Source organism: Semicossyphus pulcher, unplaced genomic scaffold, assembly GCF_022749685.1.
Source record: "Semicossyphus pulcher isolate SPU_LCO1_2020_fin unplaced genomic scaffold, fSemPul1.0.p SCAF_22, whole genome shotgun sequence".
NCBI lineage: Eukaryota > Metazoa > Chordata > Actinopteri > Labriformes > Labridae > Semicossyphus > Semicossyphus pulcher.
This window is the reverse complement of record NW_027211696.1, coordinates 14,838,819-14,857,314: the sequence shown is the minus strand read 5'-3', so window position 1 is coordinate 14,857,314 and position 18,496 is coordinate 14,838,819. Positions and strand designations below refer to the sequence as shown.

The 18,496-nt window shown below is 41.7% G+C and overlaps 1 protein-coding gene across 1 annotated transcript in view; it reads left to right on the top strand.

The window, feature by feature from the left end:
- Positions 1-18,496, top strand: part of lamc3 (laminin, gamma 3) — a 153,360-nt gene that overhangs the window by 126,287 nt on the left and 8,577 nt on the right. The window contains exons 13-22 of the mRNA XM_069673623.1: positions 1,150-1,338; positions 2,596-2,841; positions 3,588-3,741; positions 3,815-3,957; positions 4,088-4,266; positions 8,519-8,723; positions 11,575-11,819; positions 14,465-14,541; positions 14,812-14,946; positions 18,045-18,249. Of these exons, the coding sequence (XP_069529724.1) occupies positions 1,150-1,338; positions 2,596-2,841; positions 3,588-3,741; positions 3,815-3,957; positions 4,088-4,266; positions 8,519-8,723; positions 11,575-11,819; positions 14,465-14,541; positions 14,812-14,946; positions 18,045-18,249 (1,778 nt within the window). The remainder of the gene's footprint in view (positions 1-1,149; positions 1,339-2,595; positions 2,842-3,587; positions 3,742-3,814; positions 3,958-4,087; positions 4,267-8,518; positions 8,724-11,574; positions 11,820-14,464; positions 14,542-14,811; positions 14,947-18,044; positions 18,250-18,496) is intronic.

Genomic DNA, 18,496 nt, shown 5'->3' with positions numbered 1-18,496 from the left:
GATTCAAATTGTTGTAAGTTCTCATATCTGAACGCTCTGTGAATGCTAAAACATCATGCGGTGCTGCAGGAATGCCAAGTAGCATCTTGCAGCAGCACAAAACTAGCTATTAATTTGTTCAAAAATGCATTAAAGTTGATGAAAAATTAATGAACGTCTGCTCATTATGATCTTGTGATAAATTGAACTTTATAATCATCTCAGCACTTGCTTTTCCTTGTGTTTTTTTTCCCCCCAAGAATGTTAACTCTTATTACTTCGCCGTCCTCTGTTAGCTTTAGTCAGTCAGTTATTAAATTAAAATGCCACATTGTATTATGTCAACTTTCAGCTGTTTCATTTTAGAAGTTGCTGCTGCACAAATTTTGCAGGCACAGTGGAGGCTCTGGGGGTGAATGTCAACTCATTGTGTAACGTTTTGAAGTCACTGCGGGTCACCAAACTACAGCCAAATAAAAAATGGGTTTTAAACGCTTTTTTTTGCTATTTTACAGACTTATATGTTGTATCAGTTTCTTCTTTACTGTGTATATTCCCTCTAAATATCATCTTATATCGTTCAGTTTTGCCTGTGCCTTACTGCATTTCAAACATACCATGATAAGGACAGAAAATCTGCTCCATACACTGAGCAGAATTCAGCTGAGATTTGGTGCGTATAGGCTAAGTGTAAATCAACACATGTTGCACGTGAACAAATCCTTTAAAGTGCTTCAAAGCCGTGAGTTGTTTTCCTAGGGCTTTTTACGAAACAACAGTTTATTTTGAGGACATCACAGAATTGGTAATCTCTCTCCCACTTGGTTGTGGGAATTGCTTTACTTCTTGAAGGTCTTTCCGTCTGCATTTGGCTCTTATATTTCCCAAAGCAATTATAGTCGGGGTGAATTTAGTTGTCTTCTGCTCTCCACGGTGGGCTGTGGGGAATGTTTTCTTACAGGATTGGAGCTGTGGAGTGCGGTGTTTGTATGGAGGGGATGTAGGTATGGTCAGAGACACAGCGCACTCTGCTGGCGGAGGAGAAAACAGCATCCTCTGCGGCCTATTTTGTGTGACACACAAATAAAAATAAACAATGACGAACATAATCAGCTGTGTGAAGAAGAAAAGAAAAAGCATCTAATTGTTTTCCTCCCCTCTCTGTTGCAGGTGTGTGTGAGTGCTCCGACTTCACCACCGGAATGACCTGCGAGCACTGCCTGGATGGTTACTACGGCAACGCTTTGATTGGCACGCGCGGTGATTGTCAGCCCTGCCCTTGCCCGGACAGAACCAGCTGTGCTCAAATCGTGCAGACAGGTCAGGTGGTGTGTACCAACTGCCCCGCTGGACAGACAGGTGAGAGGAAACACCAGCAATGTTAAACAGTATTTTAAAGGTTGTACTCAGTAAGTAACAGGCTTATATCAAGAACAAAATGATGAGAACACTTTTAGAAGATATCTTTATTGCTAAACTGACTAAAGCTTTAGCTTTAGCCTTAAGCTAGCTAGAACTTTCCAGATACAAGCTTTGCTAAATGTTGCTTTGCACTGTACTCTGTACTTAGCCACTTCTTGTAATATTATTATACGTGAGTGTTATGTCCTCTAAAGTTTATATTTGGTATTATTAGGTGGGTTTTTACTTAACTTATGTTATTCACTCTATATATTTGATTTTTATCAAAGGGTTTGAATTTCCATCTTATTATATGCGTTCTGTTTCCATCTTTCTTTCTTTTTTAGTCAAATTTTTACTTTTATGATTTCAACGGAGCATTAGGGCCACTTTAAAGAAAAAAAAATCTGAGATTAAGAGAAAAAAGACGTTACATTATGGGAATAAAGTCGTTATTTTATGAGAAAAAAGGCGGCAGGCTGCTCTCCTGATATTTCCCTTCAATATTTAGGCTAACAATAGTCTAAAATTACGACTTTATTCTCATAAAATTATATTATATCCTTATATAGAGAACTGCATTGGTTGTATGATGATACCTTACAACTAAAGTTTATTATGAATACTGTTATTGTTGTTAAAACAGCATATTTGCAGGGTCATTCTACAAATCTCTAAGTGATTAAGACAAATCTGGATTTTTTTTGTTGTCATTTAAGTTTGAATTTATTTCTACATATAAACTTTGTATATAAAGTATAAAAAGATTTGATAAAATTGACCTATTCCCCCCAAAAAATATTAATTAAATACATTAAAAAACAAAAAATCAACAATCTTAAAAGGCAGCCACAAAGACTCACCCAGCACCCTCATAGTTCATATATCCATGCGTGCATATACACACGTGTGCACATACTCATACAAATCCTAGTGTCCACTACTACTCTATACCCTCTTTATGATGTTGCACCTCTTAATGGATCCGTAAAGACTTTCCATACCTGGCTAGTTTTGCTTTGGACATTATTTATTTACCTTGACTCATGTTTTCAAAGGCAAGAGTCTCGGTCACGAGCTTTAGCCTTGACACAAGTTTTTTAATTGAATTACAACTGACTCTGCTGTAACACAGAGCTGACCTCCAACGCTGTTCCAGCTCAGTCATTCATCTAATACCTGCCCGCCTCTTTCACCTTTTCCCGCCTGGTGTAGGGATGCGCTGTCAGATGTGTGAAGACGGTTATTATGGTGACCCCCTGGGACAATCCGGGACGGCTCGACCGTGCGTGAAATGCGACTGCAATGGCAACGTGGACTTGAACGCTTTGGGAATCTGTGACCACATCACTGGGCGGTGTATGAAATGCCTGGGACACACAGAGGGGGACCACTGCGAACGCTGCCAGCGGGGTTATTACGGAGACGCCCTGAACCAGACAGCTGGGCAGAAGTGCAAATGTGAGTAACTGAGAAGCGGCAGATTGGCTATTTATTTTATCCTCTTTAAGATTTATTAAGAAAGATGAAGATTTTTTGTTTCTTTTTTCATCTGGATACTTGACCTTCACTGTGCAGAATGAAGCTCAATTTGGCACTGAAATACCGCTTTCACATTCATCCGTTGTAGGGTAAAAGTGTCTCTATGCTCACCTTAAATCCAGGTTTAATCCTCTCGCTCAGGTCTGAACAATATTCCGAACAAAATCCCATTAAGGACTACATGGCCTTGGGTTCAGCCTATAAAGAAACGCAGAAAATAGAGCATTCAAAATGGACTTGACTAATCAGCTCAGCAGTTCAAATTTGACAGGTGTAGCGCTCTCGAGTCATGAAAGGGAAACGCTGAAAATGGGGCTGCGAGTCAGAAAAGATACCTGAAGAAAAAAAGGAGAAAGTCTTTGGGTTGGAAGAATTTAAAAAAAGGGTGTGTGAACGAAGCGGTGAAAAAATGCTACAAAAGGCAGACACAGACCCAAAGAGTAGTAGCTTGATGTGTTCATCCACTTTAAGCCCCAGGTTGAACTTCTGTACGGATCAATGTCAAAAAAAGATCCAAGAGCCTCCCTGGTATAGTCTGTCATTTCCCTTCATTTTTCCCTTAAGCACTCGGGCTCAAATCAGTGAAAAGTCTGCTACACTGAGGTGATACATGGCCGTAATTTGAGCTCGTTACAACAATATATTAATGATTTTTTCCCCCCTAGCATGCAGCTGCAGTCCTGCTGGAACCTTTGGCCTTGTAAACGAATGCCACCCTCAAACAGGAAGTTGTCATTGCTTGGATCGTGTGACCGGACGGGATTGCAGTTTTTGCGAAGTTGGCTTCTTCAACCTCCAGCCCGGCGTAGGATGTGAACGGTAAAGAAGAGCTGACATTCTTTGTTCAATTGTTCTTCTATTCCAATGTTTACATTGTTCCTTCCTTCCATAGGTGCAAGTGTAATCCGATTGGCTCCTCGTCCATCGCCTGTCATCCAATCACAGGGCAGTGTATGTGTCAGGCAGGAGTGGAGGGCAGACTTTGTGATTCTTGCCGTGCGGGCTTCTTTGGATTCTCATCACGAGGTTGCAGAGGTACAGAACTTCAGGCTTCGCTCTACCATCCTCTAATCCTTTAATACGCACTCTAATACAGATCGCACATGAAGGCGTCTCTAACCCTTCAAATGTTTGCTCCTCCTGTCCTCCTCTGTCCTCCCCTCAGCCTGTAACTGTGACCCGATGGGCTCCGTCTCCATGCAGTGTCACAGTAACGGCACCTGCCACTGTCGCCAGGGCTTCGTGGGTTATAAGTGTGACCAATGTGAGTTGAACTATTTCCACAACAGAGCCACACATCAGTGTGAGGAATGCCCGGTCTGCTACAGCCTTGTGAAGAAACAGGTGAGTTATAGTTGTTTGTGTGTTAAAACAAGCATTCAGGGACAGCAGAAGTCTGGAAGTCCTATATTCTACACATAGTGGCTTTAACGCTGCATTTTCAACAGAAACAAGGTGTAAAAAACAACACTGAAATAACATGAACGAAAGATGGAGGACATGACAGCTCCCTAAAAGTGAAGCCAAAATATTTTGAGCGCCTCCTGCTGACTGGCTGCAGTATAGCTCATAAAGCCCGCCTCCTCCATGTTAACAGATGGGACATGAGTCAAACTACAAACACGCCAAATACATTTTTCTCAAACATGGTTTCTGTTATGTAGTTAGTTATTATCATGCTGATTAACATCCAAGTGTTAATTTTTCTGACAAGTTCAGTTTTAATTAGTTATTTGATGCTGAAAAAAGGATGATTGACAGCTCTGTTGACAAATACGGCTCCTGCAGCCGATCTGTTCCAGATTATCAGAGTAGAGGAGGAACGGCGATAGGAGACATAACTAAAACAATCACTACAGTTATTGAAGTTTCCATATCTGTGAACGTCTGCTTCAGACCAACACAAGAAGCTGTTAAATACGCCGGCGTGCGGGATCCTTGCTGTTTTTTTCAGTAAGTTAGCAATGTGTTTTGGCAGGTGGAAGTGGCTACGACAACTCCACCTGCCGATCGATGTATACTGCGCAGCTCTGGCTCCAAATGACGTCACTATCGCAGGATGGCAGCGTCTGACACGGGGGCTGTTTTGGCTTCAATTTTGTACAATGAGAGCAGATGGAGATGCGTCGTCCATCTGTATATACAGTCATTGATTTCCTATTACATCCAACACATACAGAAATCAGTGAGCGACTCAAGGATTGAAAAAGCTATCACATTATTTTACAAATTACCGAACAGAAACAGTGATGAGTTGCATTAACTTTAAAGCCTCCACACCCACATCTCACATCTGCAGCTTTATGAATATTTAAAAGACAGCCCACAGTTTGAAGGTATTCACTCAGCTAAATGTTAGCGTAGTGGGATCCGAGATTGGCCCTTAAGTGACTGCTCATAGTGCACCCTTCAACTCTGAATATAACCAAGCTGATTTGTCAGTGTAGCATTAATGTTCTCAAGCAAATAAATATGACAACTTTGGATTTAATGGGTGTCACATTTCTCTTCTCTTAGTACAGAGAAAGGCTAACTGTGACCACTGTCACTCCTTAGGAAAATATGCTGCTTGTTAGCTGCTAATTGCTTCACCTTGGTTGCTATCTCTTTTCCGCCTGCCATTTAGTGATGGACAGACGACATAGGCAGAGTTTTTTTTATTGTTGAAAACGGCTGCTTTTTGCACCTAAATACAGACAGCCCTTTTACTGCAGTGAGACTGAACCTAAACAGTAACTAACAGTGAGCCAGAACACCTAAATAATGAGCTGAAAGAGGCTGAAAGTTCCATTGTAGGTTAGGAGGATTCAGCAGTTCAGTGATAATTGTCTTTTTTTCACATGTAGGTAGTCATGTAGTTATTTAATATGTGTGATATATCTTCTTCTAAGCTTAGTAAGTAAACATATAGCCTATAAAATGCTGTTAAATAGTGGAAAAAATGTCCTTCACAAGTTCTCTGAACACTTGAATATGAGAAACCAATAAATGCCTTTTTTCCTGATAAATCATGTTAAAAACAAATCTAAAAACAACATATTCAGTTCATTTTTTGTTGATCGACTCATAAATATTTAGCTAAACCAACAGTTCAAAGACTTTTCATTAACAAAATGTCAAAAAGCATAAAAATAAAAAAAGCAAATGACATTTTTGCTTAGAAAATCACCAAATTTAAAAGTTTTTTAAAATATTTGTCGGTTAATTGTCTTTCAACTGATTACCATAAAATCTGGAATATAAGACGCATGTGTTTACAAGTCATTTCAACACTTTCCAACACACAAATAACAGCATCTATTTTCAGTAGCTAGAATCCTACGAAGTGTTAGCTAGCTTATAGCATCATCGTCTGGGCAATCTCCGATCCCTGTGACACCTGTGAACATGCCGGGGCGTGTAGCCGGCGGTTAGCGATAAATGACTTCCTTTTCTGCGTGCTGCACTGTTTACAGAAAAAGAAACTTTTTCTTGTGATTTACTTTAATTAACGGGTCTGACCTTGAAATGAATTTGGCTGCGATGAAATTTGAAAGATATGTAAAAAGAAAAGAAGAAAACTACTTTTAAAATGCTCATTTGTTGAACGGAGGTCGGATCGATCATTTTTTGATGCATTTTAGGAAATCGGGATATCTTAAGAGCTTTCGTGACCCAGCGTCAGGGAATTTAACTCAAGTTGAATTTTAGATTGTTAGCTGTTAGCATGCAGATGTCTGTTTATTGAGTTTAATAAGAAGCTAAATCGTCATCAGATGGCGCTGATGGGAGCAGGGATGTCTTTTCGGCGCATTACGTTCAGCCTGCTTTTGCTCTCCACAAGGACTGTTTTTCCTGCATACGCCGCAGCCTGCTGATGCGTGATTGTTACTCGGAAAACAAGCGTAGTACAATCGGAAACCAGAACACTTGCCGTCCCGGAAATCCACGTCCCTGCCTACAGATTCCTGCCTGTAAATAGAGATTATAGTCTGGGTGAAATACCGTCATACAATAAAATACCGCTCTGCATTTATACTGGTGTATTGGTCACGCCTGTATAAAGGACGCAGCCCACTTTTCAGAGTAAAAAATATACATTAAAAGTGCGTCTTATACACTGAATGTTACGGTGATTGTTGCAGCTCTAGACAGATTAATGTAGTTAACCGCCTTTAGGATGTAATGTAGGAAAAGTGCAGTGTTTTACACAATAAAACATTCAAATGAGGTGTCAGTGTATGAAAATTTACAACCTGAATAAATGTACTTCTGCTTTATTCCATTCATCTTCTCTATTGTTCCTTTTCACTTGTATTAATGTGTGTTTGCTGCACACATTTATGTAGATGTTTTGCACACTGATTGTGTCTCTAGCTATTAGGTGATGCAATTTGTTCTCTAAATAGCGAGCCCTCCGTCCTCCCCAGCAGCACATCTTGCCTTTGTAGACCCTCATGACAGCCACGCGGCCCCTTTTGTATCTGTAGATTGCGAGCAAAGAGGAGATGTGCAGTGGAACAGAAAGCGACATTTGCCCTAATGATCTCCTGCGCTGCTTCTGTCTGTCCCTTTGGATTTGCCGCAGCCCACGTTTGTATGCTAAGGTGCTGGAATCCGTGGAGTCCAATCCAATCCCACCGACATGTTCTGTCTTTTCCTCCGTGCATGTTCGCGCTCCGGCTAAAGTGTTCTCTGTGTTCTTTCCCGGACCGCCTTGTACCTGTGTGAATGTTTCCACGGTGTTAGCAATTCAGTGAACATCCCTGAGTCTTGTCTGCTCTGAACACCTGCAATTACTCTCTTCAATCCCCCGGCTCCCCTCCTCTGCCTCTCCCACTCTCTATATCTTTCTGCTCACATTTTCCTCTGCATGGAAAAGGACTGTAAGGAGAGGAAGGTTGAGGTGTGTGATTGATGATTAAGAAAGATACTAAAAGGAAAAGGAAAAACACACAGCAAAATAATGAGAAAGATATATGGTGCCTTGCAGGAATTACTTACTGCAGAGTATCTGTTATAGAGCATATGTTGCACCTGGTGTAAAATAACTGAGCTCATTAACACCTTGCTTGCAATGAATCCGATCACATACATATTCCTGCAGAGATATACCTCCTAGTGATCACACACACGTGCAACATCCTTCCCGGTTAGAAGGAGGTGCGATCACAGCCACGTTACACGCTCTTATTTTGAAAATCTGGACTATTTAACAGCTAGGGTCAACAAATTGGTGCCAATCACAGTATTTTCATCACATTTTCAGACCTGGTCTTTCATTTCCTCAAAAGTCTGATCTTGTTTATCTCCTGAAACGCTTCCCCGGCCACACGCTACGCAAGGAAAACAGCGTGAGTGCACGCGGTTATGAAAAACGCATTCTACCCTTATCCTGTTGTTGATATTCATTTATTCATTGCTTTTGTTGGAATACTACATTTTGATGTTATGGTGCACCCAGAAAAAGAGTCCTATCTCAATCCCCTTGTCGGAATAAATAAATACAGATCGGGATGGATAGATATTTTGTGGTGGGTATTTGATGTCGCAGCCCTGCGCTAAAAATCAGTATTCTCATTGACACCGTCAGTGATAAATCTCGCCGCTATTACAGGCGGAAAAGCTGAGGACTCGCCTGCAGGATTTGGAGAAGCTCCTGGCTCGCTTTGATTGCCGAGGTAGATCTGGGAAGCAGCAGCAGCAGCAGCAGCAGCAGCAGCACCACCTGCTGAAGTATCACATGTCCAGGCTTCACGAGCATGAGCACCAGCGGGAGGATAGTCTACCCAACGCTCTGGAGGATTTCCTCGCCTTCCAAGGTAACAGCAGCCACAAGCCGGAGATAATTCCACTTGGCCTGTCACTCCTTTTAATGTTTCCTCCGTGGTCATGCCTTGGCAGCCTCCGCTTTGTGAAATGTGACGCCGGCTTGTGCGCCTTTGTAACTATTGTGTCACATTTTGGCTGCGAGACGATAACATGCCATATCAGGACACAGAAGACCAGCGAGCATGGCTAAGAAATTTGACATGAAGCCGCCCCCGGGTGTTTTTCGCAAATGGGCTGTTGCTCTGTCTGCATTCTCCTCGGTGTGACACTGTTGCATATACAACAACACAACAAAGCGATTAAATCAGGAAGCAGGCAACAATGCAAACCTCTCCCAATTACTTTAACACAATGCTGATATATCCTCATTATCTTTGGAGGGGAAAGGGCTTACAGGCTCAGCTGCACAGGCCAAATGGAGACAAATCATAACAATATAGAACAAGGCGCAGTGTGACCAACTTAATCCCTATTTATATGACAGGCGGTGCATCTCTAATCCCCGGTTTATTATGATTATAGTTGCAATCACGATAACAGTCGTCTAACAACCCCCCTCCCGACACCCACATACTTATACACACATACGCACGCAGAGTCGCCAGCCATGCTCTTAAAGGCACTGGGTGGCCCAATAATAATTTAATGAGAATGAGGGAGCGACTGGCTCACACTGAGGCAAAAACAGCACACACTGGGGCACACGCGCTCTTGTTATCTCTAATTTTATACGACAGAGACACAATGAGACAAGCGCAGTCTGTCACAGAATGACACAACAAACATACAGACACACTGTGCTAATCATGCGTCAGACTGTCTGTGCAGGCCGATACAGGCCCATCAGGGTACGTCTGTATCGGCGTGTATGCTTTCAAATATGCGCCATTATGTCATCATTAGAAGTGGTGTCATCACGCAGGTTGTCCAGCATGACTCTGTCAGCACTGTCTGCAGCACACGGAGCAGAACAGAGAGAATTCTGTGGTCGAGCAACATAGACAGGAAGGGAAGAGATAATAATGACAACAAAGCAAAACGTAATTTCACCTCCGCACAACCCGGCAGGAAGGCACAGGGTTTTGTTCGTCTGCAGCCTGCGTCCCGCCGACTGTTTGTCTGTCTGCTCCGCCCTCTGTCACACCTGCGGACTGTTCTCATTCAAAGGTCGGCAAATACCGAGTTTTGTAATATCTTTTTTGGCGTCTCATAAGGATGAACAAGAAACAGAGCAGAGGACAGAGACAACCCTGTCACCTGGTCTCGACGTTTTCATTTAGTCCCGACCTGCAGACTGTTGGCTGTGAGCTGAACACCACTGCACAATTATTGACACCCAGAAACGTCCCAAAGTGCAGAATTAGAAGAAAATTAGTAAATACAGGGAAAGGGAAGATTCTCTGATACAGAGACAACTTAACACTTCTAATGGTTATGATTAATAATTGATCTTGCATAGTCTGACGATGATATAGCCTCTGGGGACAACGGTGAACATGTCGGGCGTGTAGCCAGCTGTTAGAGATAAACAACTTTTCGGCGTGCTGCGTTGTTTACAGAAAAAGAAACTGTTTTTCTTGTGATTAATATGTCTAACCTTCGCTGAAATTTCATCATGATGCAGATTAGTAAAAAGTAAAAATGGAGCTTTGTCAGGTCTGTCCTCGAGAGGAGAAGAAAACTACTTTTAAAATGCTCGTTTGTTGAACGGAGGTCGGATCGATCATTTCTGATGCATTCGTGGAAGTCGGGAAATTTGAACGCTGAACAGCTTTCGTGACACAGTTTCAAGGGAATTTATCTCAAGTTGAATTTTAGATCTAGAACGGATTGTTAGCTGTTAGCATGCAGATGTCTATAGAGATTAATAAGAAGCTAAATCATCATCAGATAGCCGCTGATGGGAGCCGTGCTTTTGCTCTCCACACGGACAGTTTTTCCTGCATACGCCGCAGCCCGCTGATACATGATTGGTCAATACAACTCGGACTGCAAGCGTAGTTCAAAAGGAAACCAGCACAATTGCCATCCCTAAAATCCACGTCCCTGCCTACAGATAGAGATTAGGTGGAGATGAGGTGACTGTAAACAGTTTGTCAAATGACTTTTGTGTTCAGTGAGTTTTTCTTTAGCAGTTTACCCAATTTTTGGTACTTAAGAGGTTTTTTTGTTGCCATGGTATTGAAATAGGTATCGAGTATTGTTTTCTGTTTTTTTTATCATATTAAAGTTTAAATAATTTACCAATTGTGGTATCATGATAGCCCTGCATAGCCCTTTGCGGCGTCACATCAGTGCAAAATTGGTGCTCAAATCATTTAAATAAAGTCTTTTGTCATTACAGCTCAATCATTCACTGTATCAGCCTCTATATTTGTGTTAGGTGGATTTTAAATTCTCCATCGCTCCTTTTCCCTTTTTATTAATATGTGTAAGCTGCACGCCTCATGTAAATGTTTTGCACTCTGATTGTGCCTCGCTTCTTTCTATTACAAGATGCAATTTATTGTTGCAGCCTTCTGCGTACCTTTGTATTGCCATATTGGTGCACAAAATCGGTGCACATGTAGAGTAGGTCTATTTTCATTCCTCCTCAAATATTACATATATTTGCTATTATATTTGTAATCAGTGAATTTTCTAAATCAGTATCAGCTTAAAAATGTATTGTCGGTTCGGCTCTGCTACAAACAGATATACATAAATGATGAGAGTCTGACTTCACGCAGTAAATGAGAGTAAAAACAGCCACAAAGACTTCAACAAATATTAATTCTTGCTGAAATAATCCATGAAGGACTCACTGTTTTTCTATTTGCTTTGTGCTCTTTGTTCTTTCAGAAGCACGGGAGGCCTTCATAAAACAATTTTCCTTGCTGGAAGCTTCTACAGGCACCCTCCTCGCCCAGCTGCACGGCATTACATCTACTTTGAACTGCAGCATCAGCATGACAGAGGAGGAGAGGGAGGCGAGCAGGAAGGATGAAGGGAGCAAGGCCGTGTGTCAAACCTTCACTGACACTATTTTCATGATCAGAGCGTCTCAGAAACGGCTACAGCAGGCAACACTGGACCTGGACAACATGGTAGGCGAATCACATGTATGACATCTTAAGCATCGTGTCCCCTAGTTAGCTTAAAACACCCTGTCATGAAAGTATCCCCCCTGTCCACACGCATGCTGATATTGTTTGTAACGCAATTGATTTTCTGTCAAAGTTTGCTGCAGTTTTCTTCTCTTGGTTCTCCGTATGAATCCACAAAAAAAAAAAACAGAAATCCCCCACAGCAAAACAATATGTCTCCCCCCTCTTACACCTCCACCATCCTCCTCCCTCTGAGTGGCAAAGTCCTGCCTCAAAAGGAAAAAAAACAGTGAATGTTTGACGGACGCTAAAATTAACAACTTGTTCTTCACACACTGCGAGGCTTTTTTCCACCGTCTCTCCACGACGCTCGCAGGAATCTATTATGGATGCTGCTGCCATGTTATTTAGGTTCGGGGAGATGAGCGAGTGCTAGTTTTGCCAATATATATAGCTCTCTTTTTTTCCGAGCGCAGACAAGCTGTACCTCCCTTATCACTTGGGTTAGCCCGAAGCAGTAGCAATTTAATTTCATATTAATAAGCAGAGACCCCTAAATGACTAGGAAACGCAAGAGTGTCAAACGTGGATTCAGCTCTCGCACTTTTATTTGCATTTCCTCGAATTAAATGTCACTCGTGGAAGCATTTGGGTGTATACACGTTTATCAGGATGAAACTTCAGGGGGTTTATTTTGAAGGAGGTTGTTTTTGAAATGGCTCTGCTTTGAATCCTTTTGAATGCTTACGTGGACAGGTTCATTTTTTGCGAATTTAAAGTACCTGGAAACCCAAATCCACAGCAGCCTTCTGACTGTTGTATTAGGGTTTATGCACATGATAATAAGCTTTTATAAAGTATTAGAAATAAGTGTAAGTTTCTGTAAACATTCCTCATATTGTGATTAAATTGGGCGTGGTTACACTTGGTTCTTATTCATAAATTTACGCAAAAAGTTCTGCAGCGAATCACAGGAAAAAGTGACTCTGCAGCTATTTTGTTAGTTAGATTAGACATTGGGCAAAGCAGTTGCTAAGCGTTCAGCAGTTTAGCTCTGTAATAATATAGCACTAGCTAAGGCTACACAGCCATCATTTAGCAATGCATTCAATGTTTGAGAACAAATAGGGCAACTCAGCTAATGCTACATGCTAACTGCTAAATATGAGATGGATAGTGTTGCTCCTCCAAACAGGCCTAGGGGTGCCAGGGAGGAGTGTGTTCACAAATCCCTTCATGTAAAAACAAAACAGCTTTAGCTATCGTTCAGAACGAACCTCTTACACGTGTTCGATTAGCAATTCAATTTCGGCACATACTGCATGATGATACACTTTAAACATATTTTTACTGACAACATTTCAGTACACTTATTTAACCCTCACACCAGCATACATGCGTGTAGTTTGAAGGACTATTAACCCACCTTTATGTAAAAACAAAGAGGCAAACAGCTTTAGCTAGCGTTTAGCGGGACTGCATGATTTATTAGACGGACGGTTAGACAGACTCTGCAGCACTTGCCTCTCAAAGGGGCCATATCTTTTAATGGGTTTCACATTTATGGGTGTTTTTTGTTCACAGTGAAAAAGTGAAAACTGCATAATTCCGTGTTTTTACCGTCATTCACCTCAGGCTGCCTTCTTGCACAAGCTTGTCGTCAAGTCGTCAAGGTGATTCTGGCTCGTACATTTAAGGCCGAATAACCGATCCTAGAGCAGCCATGTTTTCTACAACTTTGGAGTGACAGTGCGGTGCGGCCGCTCCCCACGTGGGGGAGGGGCTACGCGGCCGCTCCAAATACTGTCGGCCAATCGTGGCTAAGGTCTAACCTTTGAATGGCAAAACGGCTTGTTCATTTCAGGAGGCAGGAGAGGCTCCGAAAATAAATTAAAACATGTATAAAATTTTCAAAACGAAACAAACTTCACCAACATGATTAAAAAACACATTAGAATAGAAAATTGATTGCATAGCTAAAATACGTATATGTCACCTTTAAGGGTTTAATGTTCCTCACAGGGCCTATACGCCATCTAATGACCTGTTTAAGTATTGCAGGATGGCTTTCAATCACTGTTTAAGACACATTTGCATATACATGTATCCAGTACACATTTTTAACCCTTTACAATAGAAAAGCATCTTGTCACTTACTTACTTAATTTTTAGTTGGCTCCTGCTTCCTCCTCTGATTCTGTCTGTTTAGGGCTTCATTAAGCTGGGGCCAGATGTCAATCAAAATGTGATCAGCAACACCTGCACCGTCTTGTGAAATGTTCTAATCTGCAATATTAGCTGCTTTAGAACTAGCTTTTTTTAATAGTTATGAACGTTTACATTCACTCAGATTTGTGTGGATGCTTAATCAGACTCTCAACTTTAATGTCATTTATTTCCTATTAAAGGCAAATTTCCAGAGGCTTTAAAGAAAGCAGCACTCTGAGGAGAGGCCATGACTGCTTTCCTCGACTTTTTCATCACAGCTTTCACACAGATCTGAAATTCTCTGAGCAAACAAAGCTCTGCCGTCAGCTTTAGCATGAAAAATCCCTTATATAATAGCTGGAGACCACACTCCATATGATTCAATCAGACATGTCATAACAGCCCTTTACTTCTTCCCTCCTCTTCCTCCTTCATAGATCATTCCTTTCGAGTTGCAGTCAGGGCCGAACAAATGGAACATGATGGTCAATGACTCACAGGTCCTTATGAAAAGGTAAGTCAGGTCAGTGAACTCATCACGGCCAATTATAAGGCAAGACTACTGGAGCTTCCTTTAGCTTGTCACTTCCATTGTTGTAAGGCCGTCTTGAATCGATGCCCTCAGCCTCTCCGCGTATGCAACACTATTATGTGGTAGTTACAAAGCTCTGGAACGGAGAGTCGGCGAGAGGAAGCCATCGACGCTGAAATCTATTCAGAGTCTCCTCAGGCTGTTGTAATGGTCTGTTATTCTGTTCTCACTTTTTTTCTCCTCCCCTTGTAGTCACAGAGAAACAGCGGACCACATTGAGACCGTAGCCAGCGGGGCGGTTCAGGCCTCAAAGCAGACCTTCAGTTTCCTGATGGATCTGCTGCAGGACAACTCCACAGAGGAGTACATCAGGAGCCTAACGGAGCAGTGAGCACAACACAATGAATCCAAACACACGCCCACGTAGAAAAGCACCGGCAGAAAAAACCCATCTCCCATTCACATAAAGCATCCTGTACTGCAAATTCCCTGGATTATTGCACTTTTGCAGTATATATCTAACAAAGTGCACCTATCCCTGTATTACAGCTCAAGGTCCCCCCGTCTTCACAGCACGTTGGAGTTTAGGAGTAAGACATTTAGCCACAGGGGGACAGCTTCTCTCCGCTGTAAGCCTATTGCTTTCTTGGATTTGCTGCGCGCTCGCTGCATCTCCTAGCGTGTGATTGCTCAGAGGATTATCCTCCAATGCTAGACAGAATGATGCAAAAAGCCCTCCGGTGGCCATGATGAGAGCAAGAAGCGAGCAACTCAAAATTGATTACGCCCTTCTAACAGTAGTCAGCGCGGTTCAGGAGAGTTCTGTTAATCTTTGGAGCGCCGCTTTACGACAGCGTATGTGTGCATTAGTGTGTGTCACTTTCTAGGATGTGAATTGAGCGGTTTATGCACAGATGGGCAGCATTAAATTTCATTTCACACTCGCGTATGTCCCCATGTGTCAGTGCTTAAATCGATCAGATGTATTTTATCGGCAGGGCTGCTATGCTAAAATAAAATGACAGAAGTATTAAACACTTTATCAACATCAGGACGGCATTACAAAGACTCAGATAAAACCAGGCTTCTCTGACAATAGGTGAGACTGTTTGTCAGAAACTCTCACATATTCTTTCAAACACAAACTGGCCTTTTTGTCACATTCAACATGTATTCAGTAGCAGCAATAAAAGAAGTGGAGTCACATTAAACGTCCACCAAAGTGTTCATGAACTCTAATATTGTACCAGTTCAGCTTATTGGTCAGATGGTGTGTTCGACTCCCACCCTCGGCCCCTTGCCGCGTGTCACCCTCACTCTCTCTCGCCCTGTTTCAGACACTATCAACTGTCCTCTCTCTCTAATTTTGTCCCTAGTTTTTATCCCAAATCAGTTACCATACTGAACTCTGAACTGAAAGCACACCTCCAAATACAAGTCAGCATTAATGTGCAATAACAACTTATGTGCAATATCAACGCACTTCATCCTCACTATGGGCAATATGGACTTTTTTTTTAATGTTTATTTTAACAGCAAACATTGGCAATGACTGTAGGGTAAAAATGTTATGTTTGTGGAATGTGTGTATGAGTGTATGAGTGTAAGCACGTATTTATTATTTATTTTCATACATATATATATATATATAGAGCCCGGCACTTGAAGTGCACCTGAATTTCGTTGTATATACTGTACAATGACAATGCCTTGTCTTATCTTATCTGTCCTCTCTCTCTAATAAAGGCAAAAAGGCAAAAATAATAATAATAATAATTTAAAAAAACAACAACAATAGGAACTGAAGCAGTTTGGCCAAACAGAAGACAAAAGAATGTCTAGTTAAGATAAAATTAAAGCAAGAAGACAAAAGATTCAAAAACACATCAGAGAGAAGACAAAAAGAAATCATTGAAATATGTAAATATAAACAGATAAAAAGGAAAACTTGAGAAAATTGCGACATCACAGAAAAGTGACTGTAAAAAGTGAGATTCAGATTGTTACAGAGTAACAAAACTCTGCTTTCGGTGAAAGCTTCAAGTGTCACCTCTGACCCTTCCAGCATCTCTGTTGGTTTTACGACCCCTTCAAACCTTTTTCACTCGTGAGTCCTAACGAAGAAGCGGTGTCTATTTGAGGCTCCCTGTCACGTTTCAGATGTGACATTTTTATCTCTCTAAATTTATAAAAGGGATAAAGAAAAGCTCTTAAAAATTCTGTTAGAGAAGCGTTTGGAGGTTGGAAACGTCTTGACTGAAATACAATAATAACTGTGTATAAAGAAGGTAAAACCAGCTAAAACTGGTTTGAACTAGCTTAACAGCAAAATATTACTTGCATGCAGCATCGGTCTCAAAAGTCATTCAAAGTTGTAATCTCGAAGATCTCAGTTTCGTTCTCTTTGGCCGCACCTATGGCAATACACGGTAATTGCGGGAGCACACTTCCCAGATATCCAGGCAGTGTTGCATGTGTGACGTCCACGGTTCGCTCCGGTTGTAACTCTTGATTTTCCTCGCTGATGGTCGGAGCATCGAATTTGTTTCTTTTTCTTTGGATTTTAACTTCTTTTTGAAGTTGTATCTGTAGTCATCGATCTTTTCTTTGTTTGTTCAGCCATAGTAGATCACTGTTTACTCTCAACACTTGCAGAGACTGGAAAAGCAGCCGCTTAGCTCCGCCTACCCTCTCTGGCAGACCAACCGCTGCTGAGTGATGGAAAACGCGTCACTCACTGGGCTGTGATTTTTTCGTTGCACCAGACACCCAGTCATTTTCAACAATATATCAGTCATATTTATCAGTCAATTTTGCTGCAGAACAAGTACTTATTTCATAATACTGCATATTATACTTCGCTTGAGATACTTTCATGTTGTTGTATTGGTACTTTAACCAAGCAAATAAATGATACAAGTGCTTCCTCTATGGCCCACACATTTTGCATTCTCTCCTATGTACAACTTTACCTAGCCACACCTTTACCGTATGTGTTTTGATAGGTACTCGCACGCTCCCCGATTACACAAAACATATAAATGTAAATACTGCAAAGGTTTGTTTTCTTCTTTGTTGAGGCGTGACAGATTGGATATGATTACAGCTGTTGCGGTGATATAAATGGCACTTTAGCATCGTCTGCTCTGCGCCTAACACCTTTCATGAATCCATCATGCTTTGTTTGCATAATGCCGCCTTCTCTTGACTCACTTATAACAAGCTGCTTTGCCTCGTTCACAGATTTATATTGATTTCAATGTGTGCACCATCCTCCAGTCCAGCCTGAGATATGAAGTGTGCAGAACCATGTTAAATATGTTTGAGGCTCTAATGAGTCTGCAGCACAGCATCTCTTTTCATCATCTTAACGCCAATAAATCAAGTGAACACATCCTCATATGAGTAGAGGCATTATTTTTTATAAAGTGGCTATTACAGGAAATAATATGCCGCTTCATTTCCTCATTTTGTCATGTTTTCAGAATAAAACAAATGCAGCAGCAGAAGGAGAACCTGACAGCGCAGGTGAATGCTACCGGAGCCAAACAGCTGGCCCTGCAGGAGGAAGACGCAGGTTTAAAGCTGGCCCTGGGTAACATCACGTCATCCTTACATCAGCTGGCTCTGACGGACGGCAGCACATCGCCGGAGCTCAACCAAACACACCCAACCAACCGCACAGGAGAGGTCAGTCTGGACAGCACCTTTGCAATATGCAGCATTATTATGTTACATTATAGACCCATTACAGCTGGTTTGATGGCTGCATATAGACCATTCCAGCTCATTTAACAAGGCTCATATAGAGATACAAGTGTCTTTCATCATGTTGAAGAGTGGGCAGTTAACTCCACTTCCTTTTTTTTTTCTTAATTTAACATTTGGCAAGCAGAGGGGGACACTGAGTAGGCACAGGAGAGAAGATTCTGGCAGG